Genomic DNA, 16,725 nt, shown 5'->3' with positions numbered 1-16,725 from the left:
GCTAGAAAATAGCCAGAGGAGAATACAAACAGCTTCTTGAAGCCTACAGTAGCGTTCTATATATTTGATTTCTGGTTGATCTGCTGGTGGCTGTAGTTTCTGCAGTGCATGTACTTGCCAATTCTGAGCAATTTGTAGTGAGACTTGCGACCGCTGTGTTCTGCGCTTAGTGGCGCACATATCCATAGCAAAGGCCGAAGTGGCAAAATTCAGTAGGGGTTGGATTTCTATTAGGCAATAACTCAGTGTCATCTCATCTGGCATAGTAGTGTGCTTCCTTTGATACTTGGCTAGAAAATAGCCAGAGGAGAATACAAACAGCTTCTTGAAGCCTACAGTAGCGTTCTATATATTTGATTTCTGGTTGATCTGCTGGTGGCTGTAGTTTCTGCAGTGCATGTACTTGCCAATTCTGAGCAATTTGTAGTGAGACTTGCGACCGCTGTGTTCTGCGCTTAGTGGCGCACATATCCATAGCAAAGGCCGAAGTGGCAAAATTCAGTAGGGGTTGGATTTCTATTAGGCAATAACTCAGTGTCATCTCATCTGGCATAGTAGTGTGCTTCCTTTGATACTTGGCTAGAAAATAGCCAGAGGAGAATACAAACAGCTTCTTGAAGCCTACAGTAGCGTTCTATATATTTGATTTCTGGTTGATCTGCTGGTGGCTGTAGTTTCTGCAGTGCATGTACTTGCCAATTCTGAGCAATTTGTAGTGAGACTTGCGACCGCTGTGTTCTGCGCTTAGTGGCGCACATATCCATAGCAAAGGCCGAAGTGGCAAAATTCAGTAGGGGTTGGATTTCTATTAGGCAATAACTCAGTGTCATCTCATCTGGCATAGTAGTGTGCTTCCTTTGATACTTGGCTAGAAAATAGCCAGAGGAGAATACAAACAGCTTCTTGAAGCCTACAGTAGCGTTCTATATATTTGATTTCTGGTTGATCTGCTGGTGGCTGTAGTTTCTGCAGTGCATGTACTTGCCAATTCTGAGCAATTTGTAGTGAGACTTGCGACCGCTGTGTTCTGCGCTTAGTGGCGCACATATCCATAGCAAAGGCCGAAGTGGCAAAATTCAGTAGGGGTTGGATTTCTATTAGGCAATAACTCAGTGTCATCTCATCTGGCATAGTAGTGTGCTTCCTTTGATACTTGGCTAGAAAATAGCCAGAGGAGAATACAAACAGCTTCTTGAAGCCTACAGTAGCGTTCTATATATTTGATTTCTGGTTGATCTGCTGGTGGCTGTAGTTTCTGCAGTGCATGTACTTGCCAATTCTGAGCAATTTGTAGTGAGACTTGCGACCGCTGTGTTCTGCGCTTAGTGGCGCACATATCCATAGCAAAGGCCGAAGTGGCAAAATTCAGTAGGGGTTGGATTTCTATTAGGCAATAACTCAGTGTCATCTCATCTGGCATAGTAGTGTGCTTCCTTTGATACTTGGCTAGAAAATAGCCAGAGGAGAATACAAACAGCTTCTTGAAGCCTACAGTAGCGTTCTATATATTTGATTTCTGGTTGATCTGCTGGTGGCTGTAGTTTCTGCAGTGCATGTACTTGCCAATTCTGAGCAATTTGTAGTGAGACTTGCGACCGCTGTGTTCTGCGCTTAGTGGCGCACATATCCATAGCAAAGGCCGAAGTGGCAAAATTCAGTAGGGGTTGGATTTCTATTAGGCAATAACTCAGTGTCATCTCATCTGGCATAGTAGTGTGCTTCCTTTGATACTTGGCTAGAAAATAGCCAGAGGAGAATACAAACAGCTTCTTGAAGCCTACAGTAGCGTTCTATATATTTGATTTCTGGTTGATCTGCTGGTGGCTGTAGTTTCTGCAGTGCATGTACTTGCCAATTCTGAGCAATTTGTAGTGAGACTTGCGACCGCTGTGTTCTGCGCTTAGTGGCGCACATATCCATAGCAAAGGCCGAAGTGGCAAAATTCAGTAGGGGTTGGATTTCTATTAGGCAATAACTCAGTGTCATCTCATCTGGCATAGTAGTGTGCTTCCTTTGATACTTGGCTAGAAAATAGCCAGAGGAGAATACAAACAGCTTCTTGAAGCCTACAGTAGCGTTCTATATATTTGATTTCTGGTTGATCTGCTGGTGGCTGTAGTTTCTGCAGTGCATGTACTTGCCAATTCTGAGCAATTTGTAGTGAGACTTGCGACCGCTGTGTTCTGCGCTTAGTGGCGCACATATCCATAGCAAAGGCCGAAGTGGCAAAATTCAGTAGGGGTTGGATTTCTATTAGGCAATAACTCAGTGTCATCTCATCTGGCATAGTAGTGTGCTTCCTTTGATACTTGGCTAGAAAATAGCCATAGCAATAGGATAGGATTGTTTGGTTTTAAAAACTCAAAAAAAAAAAAAAACACAAAAAAAAAAAAAAACACAAAAAAACACCAAAAAAACCAAAAAGAAGTAAAAAAAAAAAAAAGTTATAACTCTCATTTTAAAAATGTTTAACCCGAGGGCTAGGGGTAGAGGACGAGGGCGGGGACGTGGGCGTCCAACTACTGCAGGGGTCAGAGGCCGTGGTCCTGGGCGGGGTGAGACACCACCTGCTGATGAGGGAGCAGGGGAACGCCGCAGAGCTACACTCCCTAGGTTCATGTCTGAAGTTACTGGGACTCGTGGTAGAGCACTGTTGAGGCCAGAACAGTGCGAACAGGTGATGTCGTGGATTGCCGACAATGCTGCGAGCAATTTGTCCACCAGTCAGTCTTCCATGCAGTCCACCCATGTCACCGAAATCGGCACTCCTCCAGCTCCTGCACCTCAGCCTCCTCCCCCCCAGTCTGCCCCCTCCCAGCAAAATTTGCCATTTGAACCGGCATACTCTGAGGAACTGTTTTCTGGACCCTTCCCACAGTCACAAACCACTTGTCCGGTTGCTGATGAGCAATTTTCCGATGCCCAGGTTTTCCACCAGTCACAGTCTGTGGGTGATGATGACCTTCTTGACGTAGTGGAAGTGTGTAAAGAGGTGTCCGACGATGAGGAGACACGGTTGTCAGACAGTGGGGAAGTTGTTGTCAGGGCAGGAAGTCCGAGGGGGGAGCAGACTGAGGGATCGGAGGATGATGAGGTGACAGACCCAAGCTGGGTTGAGAGGCCGGGTGAACACAGTGCTTCTGAGACGGAGGAGAGTCCTCGACCTGAACAGGTTGGAAGAGGCAGTGGTGGGGCCAGACGGAGAGGCAGGGCCAGAGCTGGTGCATCAGCGCCACTGTCAACTAGTGAAGCTCCCGTGGTGAGGGCTCTTGCGGCGAGGGCTAGATCTTCAGAAGTGTGGAGGTTCTTTAAGGAAACACCGGATGACCGACGGACTGTGGTGTGCAACATTTGCCAAACCAGGCTCAGCAGGGGTTCCACCACTACTAGCTTAACTACCACCAGTATGCGCAGGCATATGAATGCTAAGCACCCCACTCAGTGGCAACAAGCCCGTTCACCTCCGGCCGTGCACACCACTGCTCCTTCCCCTGTGTCAGCTGCTAGTCAGCCCCCTGCCCAGGACCCTGGCACAAAAACCCCATCGTCGCCTCCACGATCCTCCACAGCATCCACCAGCGTTCAGCTCTCCATACCCCAGACGCTGGAGCGGAAACGCAAATATAGTGCAACCCACCCGCACGCCCAAGCCCTTAATGTGCACATCTCCAGATTGCTTAGCCTGGAGATGCTGCCCTATAGGCTAGTAGAGACCGAGGCCTTTCGCAACCTCATGGCGGCGGCCGCCCCTCGGTATTCGGTCCCCAGCCGCCACTACTTTTCCCGATGTGCCGTCCCAGCCCTGCACCAGCACGTGTCAGACAACATCATCCGTGCCCTGACCAACGCCGTTTCTGACAAGGTCCACCTGACCACGGACACGTGGATGAGTGCTGCCGGGCAGGGCCACTATATATCGCTGACGGCACATTGGGTTAACTTGGTGGAGGCTGGGACCGAGTCTGACCCTGGGGCTGCTCATATACTGCCGACGCCGAGGATTGCGGGGCCTACCTCGGTCCAGGTGTTTCAGGCCTACTATGCCTCCTCCTCCTCCCACCCCTCCTCCACCTCCTCCTCCGAACTACCATCCGTGGGCACGGCGCCATCAGTCGGTAGCTCTAGGCACAGCAGCAGTGCCGTCGCTAAGCGACAGCAGGCGGTGCTCAAACTGCTGAGCCTAGGCGACAAAAGGCACACCGCCCAAGAGCTATTACAGGGCATCACGGCGCAGACTGATCTGTGGCTGGCACCGCTGAACCTCAAGCCGGGAATGGTTGTGTGTGACAACGGCCGTAACCTGGTGGCGGCTCTGCAACTCGGCAGACTGACACATGTGCCATGCCTGGCCCATGTGTTAAATCTGATAGTGCAGCGTTTCCTCAAGACATACCCCAATCTGTCTGATTTGCTCACGAAGGTGCGCCGCATCTGTGCGCATTTCAGGAAGTCCAGCCCAGATGCTGCCACTCTCAGGGCAGCGCAGCGCCGCCTCCAACTGCCCGCTCACCGACTGTTGTGCGACGTGCCCACGAGGTGGAATTCAACACTGACCATGTTATCCAGAGTTTACCAGCAGCGCAGAGCGATTGTAGACTGCCAGATGTCAACTTCCACCAGAACTGGTAGTCAGGTCAGTCAGCTTCCTCAAGTCTACAATGAGGAGTGGACGTGGATGTCTGATATCTGTCAGGTGCTGAGTAACTTTGAGGAGTCAACACAGATGGTCAGTGGCGATGCCGCCATCATCAGCCTCACGATCCCGCTGCTTGGCCTGTTGAAAAACTCTCTGGTCAGCATGAAGTCGGAAGCTTTGCGCTCGTCACAAGAGACGGGGGAAGAATATTCCCTTGTTGATAGCCAAAGCACCCTGAGGTCTGTTTCTCAGCGCATATCGGAGGAGGTGGAGGTGGAGGAGGATGAGGAGGAAGAGGAGGAGAATGTTGGCGAGACACAAGAGGGGACCATTGTTGAGTCCTTCACTGTTCAGCGTGTATGGGCAGAAGAAGAGGAGTTGGAGGAGTTGGAGGAGGAGGAAATGGACAGTCAGGCCAGTGAGGGGAGTGAATTCTTACGCGTTGGTACTCTGGCGCATATGGCAGATTTCATGCTAGGCTGCCTATCCCGTGACCCTCGCGTTCAAAGAATTTATTCCAGCACCGATTACTGGGTGTTCACTCTCCTGGACCCACGGTACAAGCAAAATCTTTCCACTCTCATCCCTGGAGAGGAAAGGAGTGTGAGAATGCATGAATACCAGCAGGCCCTGGTGCACAAGCTGAAACAGTATTTCCCTTCTGACAGCGCTAGCGGCAGAGTGCGTAGTTCTGCGGGACAAGTAGCGAGGGAGAGTAGGCGAGCAGGCAGCTTGTCCAGCACTGGCAAGGGTACGCTTTACAAGGCTTTTGCCAGCTTTATGTCACCCCAGCAAGACACTGTCACCTGTCCCCAGTCTCGGCAGAGTAGGGCTGATCTTTACAGAAAGATGGTGAGGGAGTACGTAGCTGACCATACCATCGTCCTAAATGATCACACAGCTCCCTACAACTACTGGGTTTCAAAGCTGGACATGTGGCACGAACTGGCGCTGTACGCCTTGGAGGTTCTTGCCTGCCCTGCCGCTAGCGTCTTGTCCGAGCGGGTTTTCAGTGCAGCTGGTGGCATCATCACCGATAAGCGTACACGCCTGTCGACTGACAGCGCTGACAGGCTGACGCTTATTAAAATGAATAAAGGCTGGATTTCTCAGAATTTCCAATCTCCACCAGGTGAAGGAAGCTCAACCTGAATAATTGATCCACTCCTCCTCCTCCTCCTCATTTTCCTCCTTCTCCTCCTCTTTGTACAGTAAAGCAGAGGAAAATGGCTATTTTTTGACAGGGCCCACTGGCTCTTGCTATAGTACTTCATGCATTTAATTTTTCTGGAGGGCCACCTACCCGGTCCTCTGTTTGAAACAATTTTTGTGAGTGCCACATACAGGCACTCAATCTATTCCATTTTTCTGGAGGGCCACCTACCCGGTCCTCTGTTTTAAAAAATTTTTGGGACTGCCACATACAGGCACTCAATCTATTCCATTTTACTGCAGGGCCACCTACCTGCTCCTCTGGTTTGAACAATTTTTGGGACTGCCACATACAGGCACTCAATCTATTCCATTTTACTGGAGGGCCACCTACCTGCTCCTCTGGTTTGAAACATTTTTGGGACTGCCACATACAGGCACTCAATCTATTCCATTTTACTGCAGGGCCACCTACCTGCTCCTCTGGTTTGAACAATTTTTGGGACTGCCACATACAGGCACTCAATCTATTCCATTTTACTGCAGGGCCACCTACCTGCTCCTCTGGTTTGAACAATTTTTGGGACTGCCACATACAGGCACTCAATCTATTCCATTTTACTGGAGGGCCACCTACCTGCTCCTCTGGTTTGAAACATTTTTGGGACTGCCACATACAGGCACTCAATCTATCCCATTTTACTGGAGGGCCACCTACCTGCTCCTCTGGTTTGAAAAATGTTTGGGACTGCCACATACAGGCACTATCCAAATTAAATTGTCTCCATAGCAGCCTCCACACGTTGTCTCCATTGCTACCTCCAAAAGTCGTCCATATAGCTGCCTCCATACATCGTCCCTTTATCAAACGAGGTGTGTCAGGCAGAAATTTGGGTTGTTTTCATGGATTCCACATCAAAGTTGTTAACTTTGTCGCCACCCTGCTGTGTAATCCCCAAAATATACTGGCAAACTTTTACCATTTAGGGATATTATTTCAGCGCTTCTTGCGCATCTGTTTACATTCCCCTCACCCGCCATATCCTAAACTTATAAGAACGCTACTACACTTGATCTTATACAAAAGGTTCTTAGAAGTGCTGTTTGGGGAGTAGCCTAGAGACAGGGGCTTGGATTGGCGAAAGCTCGCCTGGCAGCGGAACGCCAGCTCCATGCGCATCATGCGCTTCTTGCGCATCTGTTTATATTCCCCTCACCCGCCATATCCCAAACTTATAAGAACGCTACTACACTTAACTTGGTGCAGGCTGGGACCGAGTCTGACCCTGGGGCTGGTCATATACTGCCGACGCAGAGAATTGCGGGGCCTACCTCGGTCCAGGTCTCAAAGGCCTACTATACCTCCTCCCACCCCTCCTCCACCTCCTCCTCCTCCGAATTACCATCCGTGGGCATGGCGCCATCAGTCGGTAGCTCTAGGCACAGCAGCAGTGCCGTCGCTAAGCGACAGCAGGCGGTGCTCAAACTGCTGAGCCTAGGCGATAAAAGGCACACCGCCCAAGAGCTATTACAGGGCATTCCACATCAAAGTTGTTAACTTTGTCGCCACCCTGCTGTGTAATCCCCAAAATATACTTGCAAACTTTTACCATTTAGGGATATTATTTCAGCGCTTCTTGCGCATCTGTTTACATTCCCCTCACCCGCCATATCCTAAACTTATAAGAACGCTACTACACTTGATCTTATACAAAAGGTTCTTAGAAGTGCTGTTTGGGGAGTAGCCTATAGACAGGGGCTTGGATTGGCGAAAGCTCGCCTGGCAGCGGAGCGCCAGCTCCATGCCAAGATCCAACTAACATAGTTTTAACTGCAGCACCTTTAATCTACTACTAGTTCACTGCCTCCATACATGGTCCCCTTATCAAACGAGCTGTGTCAGGCAGAATTTTGGGTTGTTTTCATGGCTTCCATGTTAACTTTGTCGCCACCCTGCTGTGTAATCCACAAAATATACTGGCAAACTTTTATCATGTACCGATATTATTTGAGCGCTTCTTGCTCACCTCCTTTGGTTCCTCTCTGCCACCCATTGGTTTGAAGCCTGAGTCCATTTAGGGTATGTCGCCATGACACTCTCTAGCCTGCTGCCGCTGCCTCTGCATGCCGTCCCCTATAGTGTCAGGGTCAATTATTGGATGTTTTAGATGCTATCTAGCTTCATTCTGTCACTCTGTCATGGCCATGCTGTTGCCCATAATTTTGGCATAATGGTGCGATTATGCAGCCTCAGAGGCATCCATGCATGCTGCCCCTGCTGTTTCCTGTCCATTTCCGTGGTGTTTCCATCCTTTTCTGAGGTTCCCAGGTGTTTGGCCAAGCTTCCCTGTGCAGAGCCTTGGTCCCCTTGAAAAATGCTCGAGTCTCCCATTGACTTCAATGGGGTTCGTTATTCGAGACGAGCACTCGAGCATCGGGAAAAGTTCGTCTCGAATAACGAGTACCCGAGCATTTTAGTGTTCGCTCATCTCTATTAATAATCCTTAATGTTTGTATGATGAAAAGTTAAAATTTTCCAATATACTTTCTGTATTAGTTCTGAAGCTTCCTGTTGAATGACAGCAAGTAGAGATCTAGAAAACCATAACAAATTGATAAAGAAAGTATGTTGGAATAACATATCATTTAGGATTATACAAACAATAACATGACCTTTGCAATAACTTCTTTTGGTTTGATCAATTTATATAGATCATTTTTTGCAATAAAATAGTGCAAAGCTTTTTGCTTTGTCATACATTTCTAGACTTTAATAACTGGCAGTAACTGGGCAGCCCCTTAAATATTGTAAGTGTATTTGCCTCCTGAAATGGCAACAAGATATGGCAATGGGACCTCCTCGTAAATAGTAATTCTAGACAAATTGATTCACATGATGCCAAAAGTGAACATTGTGAATTCTTGTTTTCCTTTACTTCCAGATCAGTTTCTATTTTCAGATTTGAGTTACCAAAACTTCCTTTAGCTTATCTTAGAGATATTAAGCTACTGAAATATGTAGTTTATCAATTTCAAAATGGGGTTGAGCTCTCTATCCAGAGTCTACTTCTACTGTGGGTATTAGAGGTATTAGAAACAGTCAAAGATAACCAGCTTAACCCTGGGTTTTACATTAAAATTGTTAACCACTCTACTGTGGATATGGGATCACAATAAAATTTTGTACAACCCATTTAAATAAAATGTCTTACTTGTAACATATACTTACCAGTCTTTTGAGGTCCTATCACAAGAAATTTTGGTAGACGGTCACAGGTTTTATCTCTAGACCAGATGTCTCTGTGCCTCCTGTCATCACATGGATTCTGCAGAAAGAGTATTCTTTAGTACACTATATCCTTTAGCCAATTGTTAAAGTCTTGGGCTGCCTTTGGCAATCTGTATACTGCTGTAATGGCAGTCTGCAATCTGCAAATAGGACAAAGACAACTGTGTATAGACTGTGAGAAAACTGCTAATGATTTCAGGATCTCCTTCGATTTTATAATTATTGGCAACACACCAGAATTTTTACAGGTATTTTCTTTTTGGGACATCCTCAAATCATGACTAAAGGTCTACCTGAAGTATGCAATGACAAAGACTGCCCTAGAAGTAACACAGCCTCCACATTACACAGAGCTGCAACAATACATCCATAGTCTTACTTAAAGGGGTTGTCCACTTTCAGCAAATAATGAATATTGTTTGTGTAAGGAAAAGTTCTACAATTTTCTAATATACTTTTTGTATCAATTCCTCACAGCGCTCTCACAATTATCTCTGCTTGCTGTCCTTCTATAGAATGCCTCTATGTCTACTTCCACTGGATAGAAATCTGTCCATGGTCATGTGATGGGCATACAGGTGCAGAAGCCATTAGTATCACACAGCTCTGATAGTAACATCACAGGACCATGGACAGATTTCTATTTAGTGAAAGTAAACATAGAAGAACAGCAAGCAGAGATCTTCAAGATTGTGAGAAATTGATATAGGAAGTATATATTAAAATTGAACAACTTTTCCTTACACAAAATCATATCAAATATTTTCCCGAAAGAGGACAACCCCTTTAACCTCCACAATAAACAGAGCGGCAACAACATAACTGCAGTCTTACTTTACCTCTACAACACACAGAGCTGCAAAAACCCTAATATGGTCTTACTTTACCTCAAAATTACAAAGAGTTTCAACAATTCATCTATAGTCTTACTATATATCAACATTACACAGAGTTACAACTATAAATCTATAGATTCACTTTACTTCTACATAAGATTGAGCCAAAATGGAGGTTATATAGTTTATTGTAAAAAAAATCATTGGGACGTCCATTATTACGTATTTGAAAAATTTACATGAGACTATATGTCCTTCCTCTCCATAGGGAATGAATGAAGTACATTGTGGAATCAGTTACAGTGTATTTCTGTTGCTGTGAAGACCTAGGCTTAAACAGGTTCAATACTTTTGCTTTAAATGGACTTAAGAACCCATCTTATATATACATATTGCCTTCAATTTAATAACATTTTATAAATTACAGCAAAATTGTTCTATTGATTGTACTTTATGAAGTAATACTTGTAATTTATAGTTTCAGAGACTTATGATACCCATGGGTGTCATCAACCTAAGCATTAATAGTGTATATCATAGCGGTATAGTATAAGAACAGCTTTAACTACAGCTTAGGGAATAAAGCAGACATTATCAAACAATAATATTGCTCTTTACTATACATACATCCTGATGGAGGCTGCAGAGTTCCATATATAGCCAACATGAAATACAAATAATTGAATAAAACTGACCCATTACCTAGAACCTTAGGGATCATTCCGTTTCTTGGATTCCATTAATAATAAATTTAACATTGAAACTACAGTATTTCCTTTATCTGATTACAGGCATGCTTGGTGATTGCCGTAATGCACAGTTAAATAAAATCAATAGATCTGGATTAGACTTCCTTTAATCAATCACAACCTCTTATCTGTATTGTATAAGCCTGTCAAGGTTTGTAGTGTAGGAAAGGACTCTGTAGAAGCAAACTACTGTGCAGCTTATAGTTAGATGTTATGTGAACTTTCATTTAATAGAACAGAATTTGCCATTCATTGGATTATTTGTAGGCAGTAGTATAAATATAGATGATTGAGTTTGTTCTTAAAGCTAATAATAACATGCTAAATTCCCCCACTGAATTTCTGTGATAAAATATTTGCCTACACTACTATACCCATATTTGCCTATACTACTGATTTAAGCAAATCTTACTGAAGAGTTACTGGCCTTTAAACATAAATCCTACACTAAAGAAACTATCAGGCTCTGCTTGAACTCTTCTAGAAAATTTTCAGTGATCATTTGCTCTGCATATGTTCAATTTCCAAAATCTTTTGTGGTTCTGTAGTTCATGTGTTCCAGGCTGCAGGCTGTCTGCCATGTGTACTGGTGCACTGGTACCAAAAGGCATGTACAATATCCCATGTAAATTCTGACAAGTTACAATGCAGCAAATGTAACATTTGTTTTGTGTGCACAGTATCTAAAAGGATACACTGTAAAACATATAATGGGAATACTGTTATTCCATGAATTTCTCCCTAGTATTTTTGCATACCCCCCTTCCCCAACCATCCTGGGTCTTTCAGGACAATCCTGGATTTCAGGGTCTCTCTACATACCAGACTGTGAGAATGAAGCAAACTGCTAAACTTGTTACAAAGTGGCTTAATGGAAATCTACCACCAGGATGAACGAATGTAAAATAAGCACATTGACATACTGGTGTGTGCACCCTCTGGCAGGATCTGCTCTTCTTTAAACTTTTTATGCCCTGGCTTTTACAAAAGAAGGCTTTTAAAAGTATTAAAATAAGCCTGAGGGGCACCGAGCTCCATAGGTGTTAATGGAAACTGGAGCCCCTCAGGTTCATTTGCAAGGTACAAGAAGCTTAACGTAGAGCAGATCCTGCCAGAGGGGGCGCACACCAGTATGTCAGTGTGCTTGGTTTATAATCCTGGTGGTAGATAGTTTCATAGTTTCATAGTTTATACGGTTGAAAAAAGACACTTGTCCATCAAGTTCAACCGAGGAAGGGTAGGGATTGGATGAGGAAGGGATTTAGGGGAAACAATCCTATATAGCATAACAATCAATGTTATTTAGGTGTAAAAAGGCATCTAGACCCTTCTTGAAGCTCTCCGCTGTCCCTGCTGTGACCAGCGCCTGAGGCAGGCTATTCCACAGATTGACAGTTCTCATAGTAAAAAAGCCCTGTCGCCTCCGGTGATTAAACCTTGGTTTCTCCAAACGGAGACAGTGCCCCCTCGTCTTTTGATTTGATTTAATCTGGAACAACTTACCACCATATTTTATGTATGGACCATTCATATATTCAAATAAATTAATCATGTCCCCTCGTAGTCGTCTCTTTTCCAGACTTAATAAATCTAGTTGTTTTAATCTTTCCTCATAACTAAGACCCTCCATACCCCTTATCAGCTTTGTGGCTCTACGTTGAACCCTCTCCAGCTCCAGGGCATACTTTATGGGTAACAAAGATGTCCTTTAAGGGTAACAAAGTCTATGTTTTGGAGTAACCATCACAAAGCCCTGATATCAATCCTATTGTAAATTTACTGGCTGAAAGTTGAAAAGGTAGGTGCCAGTAAGGTGGCCTACAAATATCATTTATTATTTACTCCATGACTTTACTAAAAGCAGTCAACACATTTCTGGTGCGCATAAACTGCTTTTACACTTCTGTCACATGTAAAGTCATGGATAATCGTTGATAGCCTCTTACAAGTAATCATGTAAGCGAGGTAGATACACTGGAATATACATATATCAAACAAAACCAAAGGCCAGTGTCATGTACCAAATGGATATAGAACAAGATAAAATCAAAAAGTTTTATTGGTGTGCATTAAAAACACTTAAAAGACGGCACACCCCTGTGTGCTCCTAAATCCCATCGTGAGGGTAACACAGTGTGATCTCCTCACCTATACTGATCAATATGGCAGCATGGACAAAGTGCGGGTAAAGTGCCAAAGGAAACTCTGACTCCAAATCAGTAATAATAAAGGATCAAAAAGACATATGAAATCAGCAAGAAAAAGTAGTAACAATAAATATGCAATATCACCATAGTCCACATGTAGGTGAGGGCAAAAACATCCCCATGCATATCGCTGTGGTCCTGCGGCTTCCTCAGGGGTAATCGGATAACAAACTGAACAGTCCTTATATTTCCTAAGTACTAACATTACTAAGAAGAGTGTGGTCCATGTGGTGATTAAATAGGTGAGCTGGGATCTGTTGTACTTCTAAACTGTGTATCCATCACTTCACTCAGTTATAATGACTCTACCCCATTCAAAGAGTTCCCCATATTTGCTCCCCCCCCCTGCTCTCTTCCTTTCTTGATGTTATATAAGAAAAAATAAAAGATACTTAACATTCCCAGTTCCCCACTATTTCTAACTTGGAAGTGAGGGATACATTATACAGGTAGGGGGGGGGGGGGCACAGGTCAGCAGGTATTGCACCTTGTGAAGTGCTGCATCATGTGTCTTTCTCTCCTTCAAAAATTGAGAGGTGTATATGTGTACATTTTGCAGCCACAGTGGGGTCAAGGACTATTTGTGATGATCACTTACAAATCAGATGAAATATTCAGTATTAGTCTTTTAGAAGCAATGCTAAATAGTGATACAATTGACAAACCAAGCTTTTCTACGCACACGTATATTCACATGCAGGCAGCGGGAATACCTGCCAGAGAGGATCCTTTTGTTCAGGAAAGAGTTGAAAATATTTCTGGGCAAGCTGTAATGGAGGCAGGGTCTGCAGTTTCAGGTTGGTCCAAGTTTGTACAAAGTTAGCAAGATTAACAAATGTGTATAAGCCAAGGCGATCATTTCCATAATTGGACAAGTGCGTCATGAAGATGCTGATCTGTAACAGATATAGATATGTGTAAGAGATAACAGACCTGGGATGCTGGAATAAATCTTATGATCAGTAGATGGCAGTAAGATTCCTCTGAAGAAGGGAGAAAACACACGGTGAAAAACTGGCTACTTGAAACGTGTCTTAATGAGTTCTCTCCCCAAGGTAACAAAGAATAGCTAACATTATAAGGGTAATGACACCTACACATTATATCAAGCAATTATTACACATAAAGTTACATTACATGAAAATGGAGAAAGAGCATTCAAGAATTACTTTTTTTTTGTTTTGCTGCGGATATGCATCTAGATAGAGTCAATACTGCTTTAGACAACCATGCAGAAATCCATCTGAGAAAGCCATTATTCTGAGAGCAGCATTAGGAAGCAAGGACAATTATTGCACCATTTCCTATTGTATCAATAAGTCTGTGGACAGCAGCATTCTTGAGACGATGCCAGAAAACATCTCCAAATGAAAAAAAAAAGAAATGTTTGGTGAATATGAATTTATATGTTATACAATAAACAAGCTATTACTCACCTGCAGTGTGTACCCCTAATGGGATGCAGGGGCTATATGACCACCTTTATCTCATGAATTGTGTCTGCAGGTGTTGTAGCAAAATGTCACATTGCATAGAAATGCCTTCTGACACACATTGTTTGCGACTCAATGCATCTGTGATGCTTCAGGAATCTGATGTGGAAATGCACTGCATCTTTCGTGTGATCTGACACTCTTAAGAGGCAGTGACACTACTGTAAATCATAGTCAATGAAAATTGGTATTGTCACAGGACTCCAATGCAACCTTTTAGTAGACTCAATATGCAATCAAATAGCACAGCGTGTGTCTTTTATTTCATACTCAATCACAAGAGGAAATTAACCTAAATGTTAGTTGCAATTTTGCTGTGGAAAGGGGACACGGTTCAACCTTTGCTTTGGTAAGGTTGAATTCTGCACCCTGAATACTTACCATGGTACAGAATCCAAAATCACTGCAGAAATCACAAAAATTAACAAAGTTTTTTATTCATCAGCATGTAGATGACCAAAGACATTTTGGATTGACTAAGTCCATGGATTATTGCCTATATGTCTATGGCCAAAGGGATCACTTTCCAAAACAAACAATGTTACCACTAAAGATAATGGAATATTGCAATATTCGAGTCACAGAATTGTCACTGATTCCATTTGGGTTCGAAATGAAACAGTAAAGCTTCAATTGTCCTAGAAATTGGCATATAACCCTTTCTAGTCCTCTAAAACAAATATTTTTTAAATAAAACAATCTTGTTTCATTAATATTTTTATGAATTTAAAAAAAATTCATTTCACCTCACCCATCCCCCCTCCCTCAGCTATGGGATGAATAACATATTTCATTTTTAAAAACTTGTCCTAAGCAAATCATAAAAGATTTACATTCGATTTGGTGCCTGAAAAATTTAAAATTCGTACCAAATTTACAAATCGATTCCCTCATCTCTGGTTTTCTTTGACACAATGGGGCTCATTTAGTTATGGTCACACTGCTGGCTTTCATGCGACACTCTTAGTCAATCTTGGTACAGTACATTATTGTTAGACAATGCACTTTCGATGAAGCTCAGCGGGAATGTAAGTAAATGTACCCCACTGTGCCTATACCTGGTGGCCACTATGCATGCCATCTATACCCCTCTAGCTCACCCGATCTGTGTTTGACAAAGGCCTGTGACTGGCTAAAATGTCACTAAAACTTTGATCGTTTTCATGTAAATAAAGTCACCACTTGGCATCATATTTAAAAGAGGGCTTGGATTACTCTCTATTCTAAATTATATATAGGGTTTAAAGAAAAGTAAGTGATGTCTGGAGCTCCAGGCTGAGGGCCCCCAACGAAATAACCAAGATCATGGGGCCCAGCGCAGGTACTCCATAAACGCTAATGACAATCCTGCCCTGGGTGTCCCGCAAAATAATAATGGTGACACAGACATTTTTTTGTTAAAATAGACAATTGAATTATTAATTATTAAATGATTTTATGCAACATATTCCCCTTTCATATAAATGCTGGATTTAGTGTTGTATAGTAAGCAATAAATGTCATTTCGCTATAGCAGCATATTTAAATGACAGGCTGAGTTACTTGTTTTTTATGGGCATTGGTCAAGGGCAATAACATGACTGAATATACTTTTTACTTTAAATTTGCAATTTTCTGGTTCAGTACCAGCATTTTTCTCAGCATACCCCTGAGCTATTGACTTTACAGAGCATGGAATGGTAAGTAAATGGAACGCTACAAATAAGAAGTCCTCTGATATCAAGTAGAAGACAACCATATACAGTATATACCGCACATTTAACTTTGAATTAATGGAAATATAGATAGAAATATAATTCTGGTTCTGATTTCAATGTTTTCTTCAGAATAAATCTACAAAATTGGAATCTTGAACTCATTATTTAGATTCAACTAACATAAGGTAAAACCATGAAGGCTGTAAATTCCCATATGCACAGATACAGGTAGTGGAAGAAGAATATTTGACATTTTACTGAAAAGACAGCTGTTTAATTTGGCTTTAGCATCCCAAGTCATTTGTTCAAGTAAATTGCTGCAAAAAGTCAGGGAATCTACCGCAACAACACTGGTTGAAGATCGCATTGTTGTGTGAGCACAAATGTCCTCATATTCGTATACATACAAATATAACCTGTACATGTACAGTACTTGATCAAACATATACACTCACCGGCCACTTTATTAGGTACACCATGCTAGTAACGGGTTAGACCCCCTTTTGCCTTCAGAACTGCCTCAATTCTTCGTGGCATAGATTCAACAAGGTGCTGGAAGCATTCCTCAGAGATTTTGGTCCATATTGACATGATAGCATCACACAGTTGCCGCAGATTTGTCGGCTGCACATCCATGATGCGAATCTCCCGTTCCACCACATCCCA

General features: G+C 43.3%; 1 protein-coding gene across 2 annotated transcripts in view; it reads right to left on the bottom strand.

The window, feature by feature from the left end:
• LOC140071636 (bifunctional heparan sulfate N-deacetylase/N-sulfotransferase 4-like) overlaps positions 1–16,725 on the bottom strand; it is a 234,420-nt gene that overhangs the window by 24,500 nt on the left and 193,195 nt on the right. For both annotated transcript variants that reach the window (XR_011849178.1, XM_072119203.1), the window contains exons 7-8: positions 13,583–13,765; positions 9,018–9,114 (exon numbers count right to left, since the gene is read on the bottom strand). Coding sequence is in view for 1 of the 2 variants with exons in the window: in XM_072119203.1 (XP_071975304.1) it covers positions 9,018–9,114; positions 13,583–13,765 (280 nt within the window). In the remaining variant the exon portion in view is untranslated. The remainder of the gene's footprint in view (positions 1–9,017; positions 9,115–13,582; positions 13,766–16,725) is intronic.

This window comes from Engystomops pustulosus, chromosome 1, assembly GCF_040894005.1.
Source record: "Engystomops pustulosus chromosome 1, aEngPut4.maternal, whole genome shotgun sequence".
NCBI lineage: Eukaryota > Metazoa > Chordata > Amphibia > Anura > Leptodactylidae > Engystomops > Engystomops pustulosus.
Note: the sequence above shows the minus strand (reverse complement) of the source record. Positions and strands in the feature narration are given on the sequence as shown.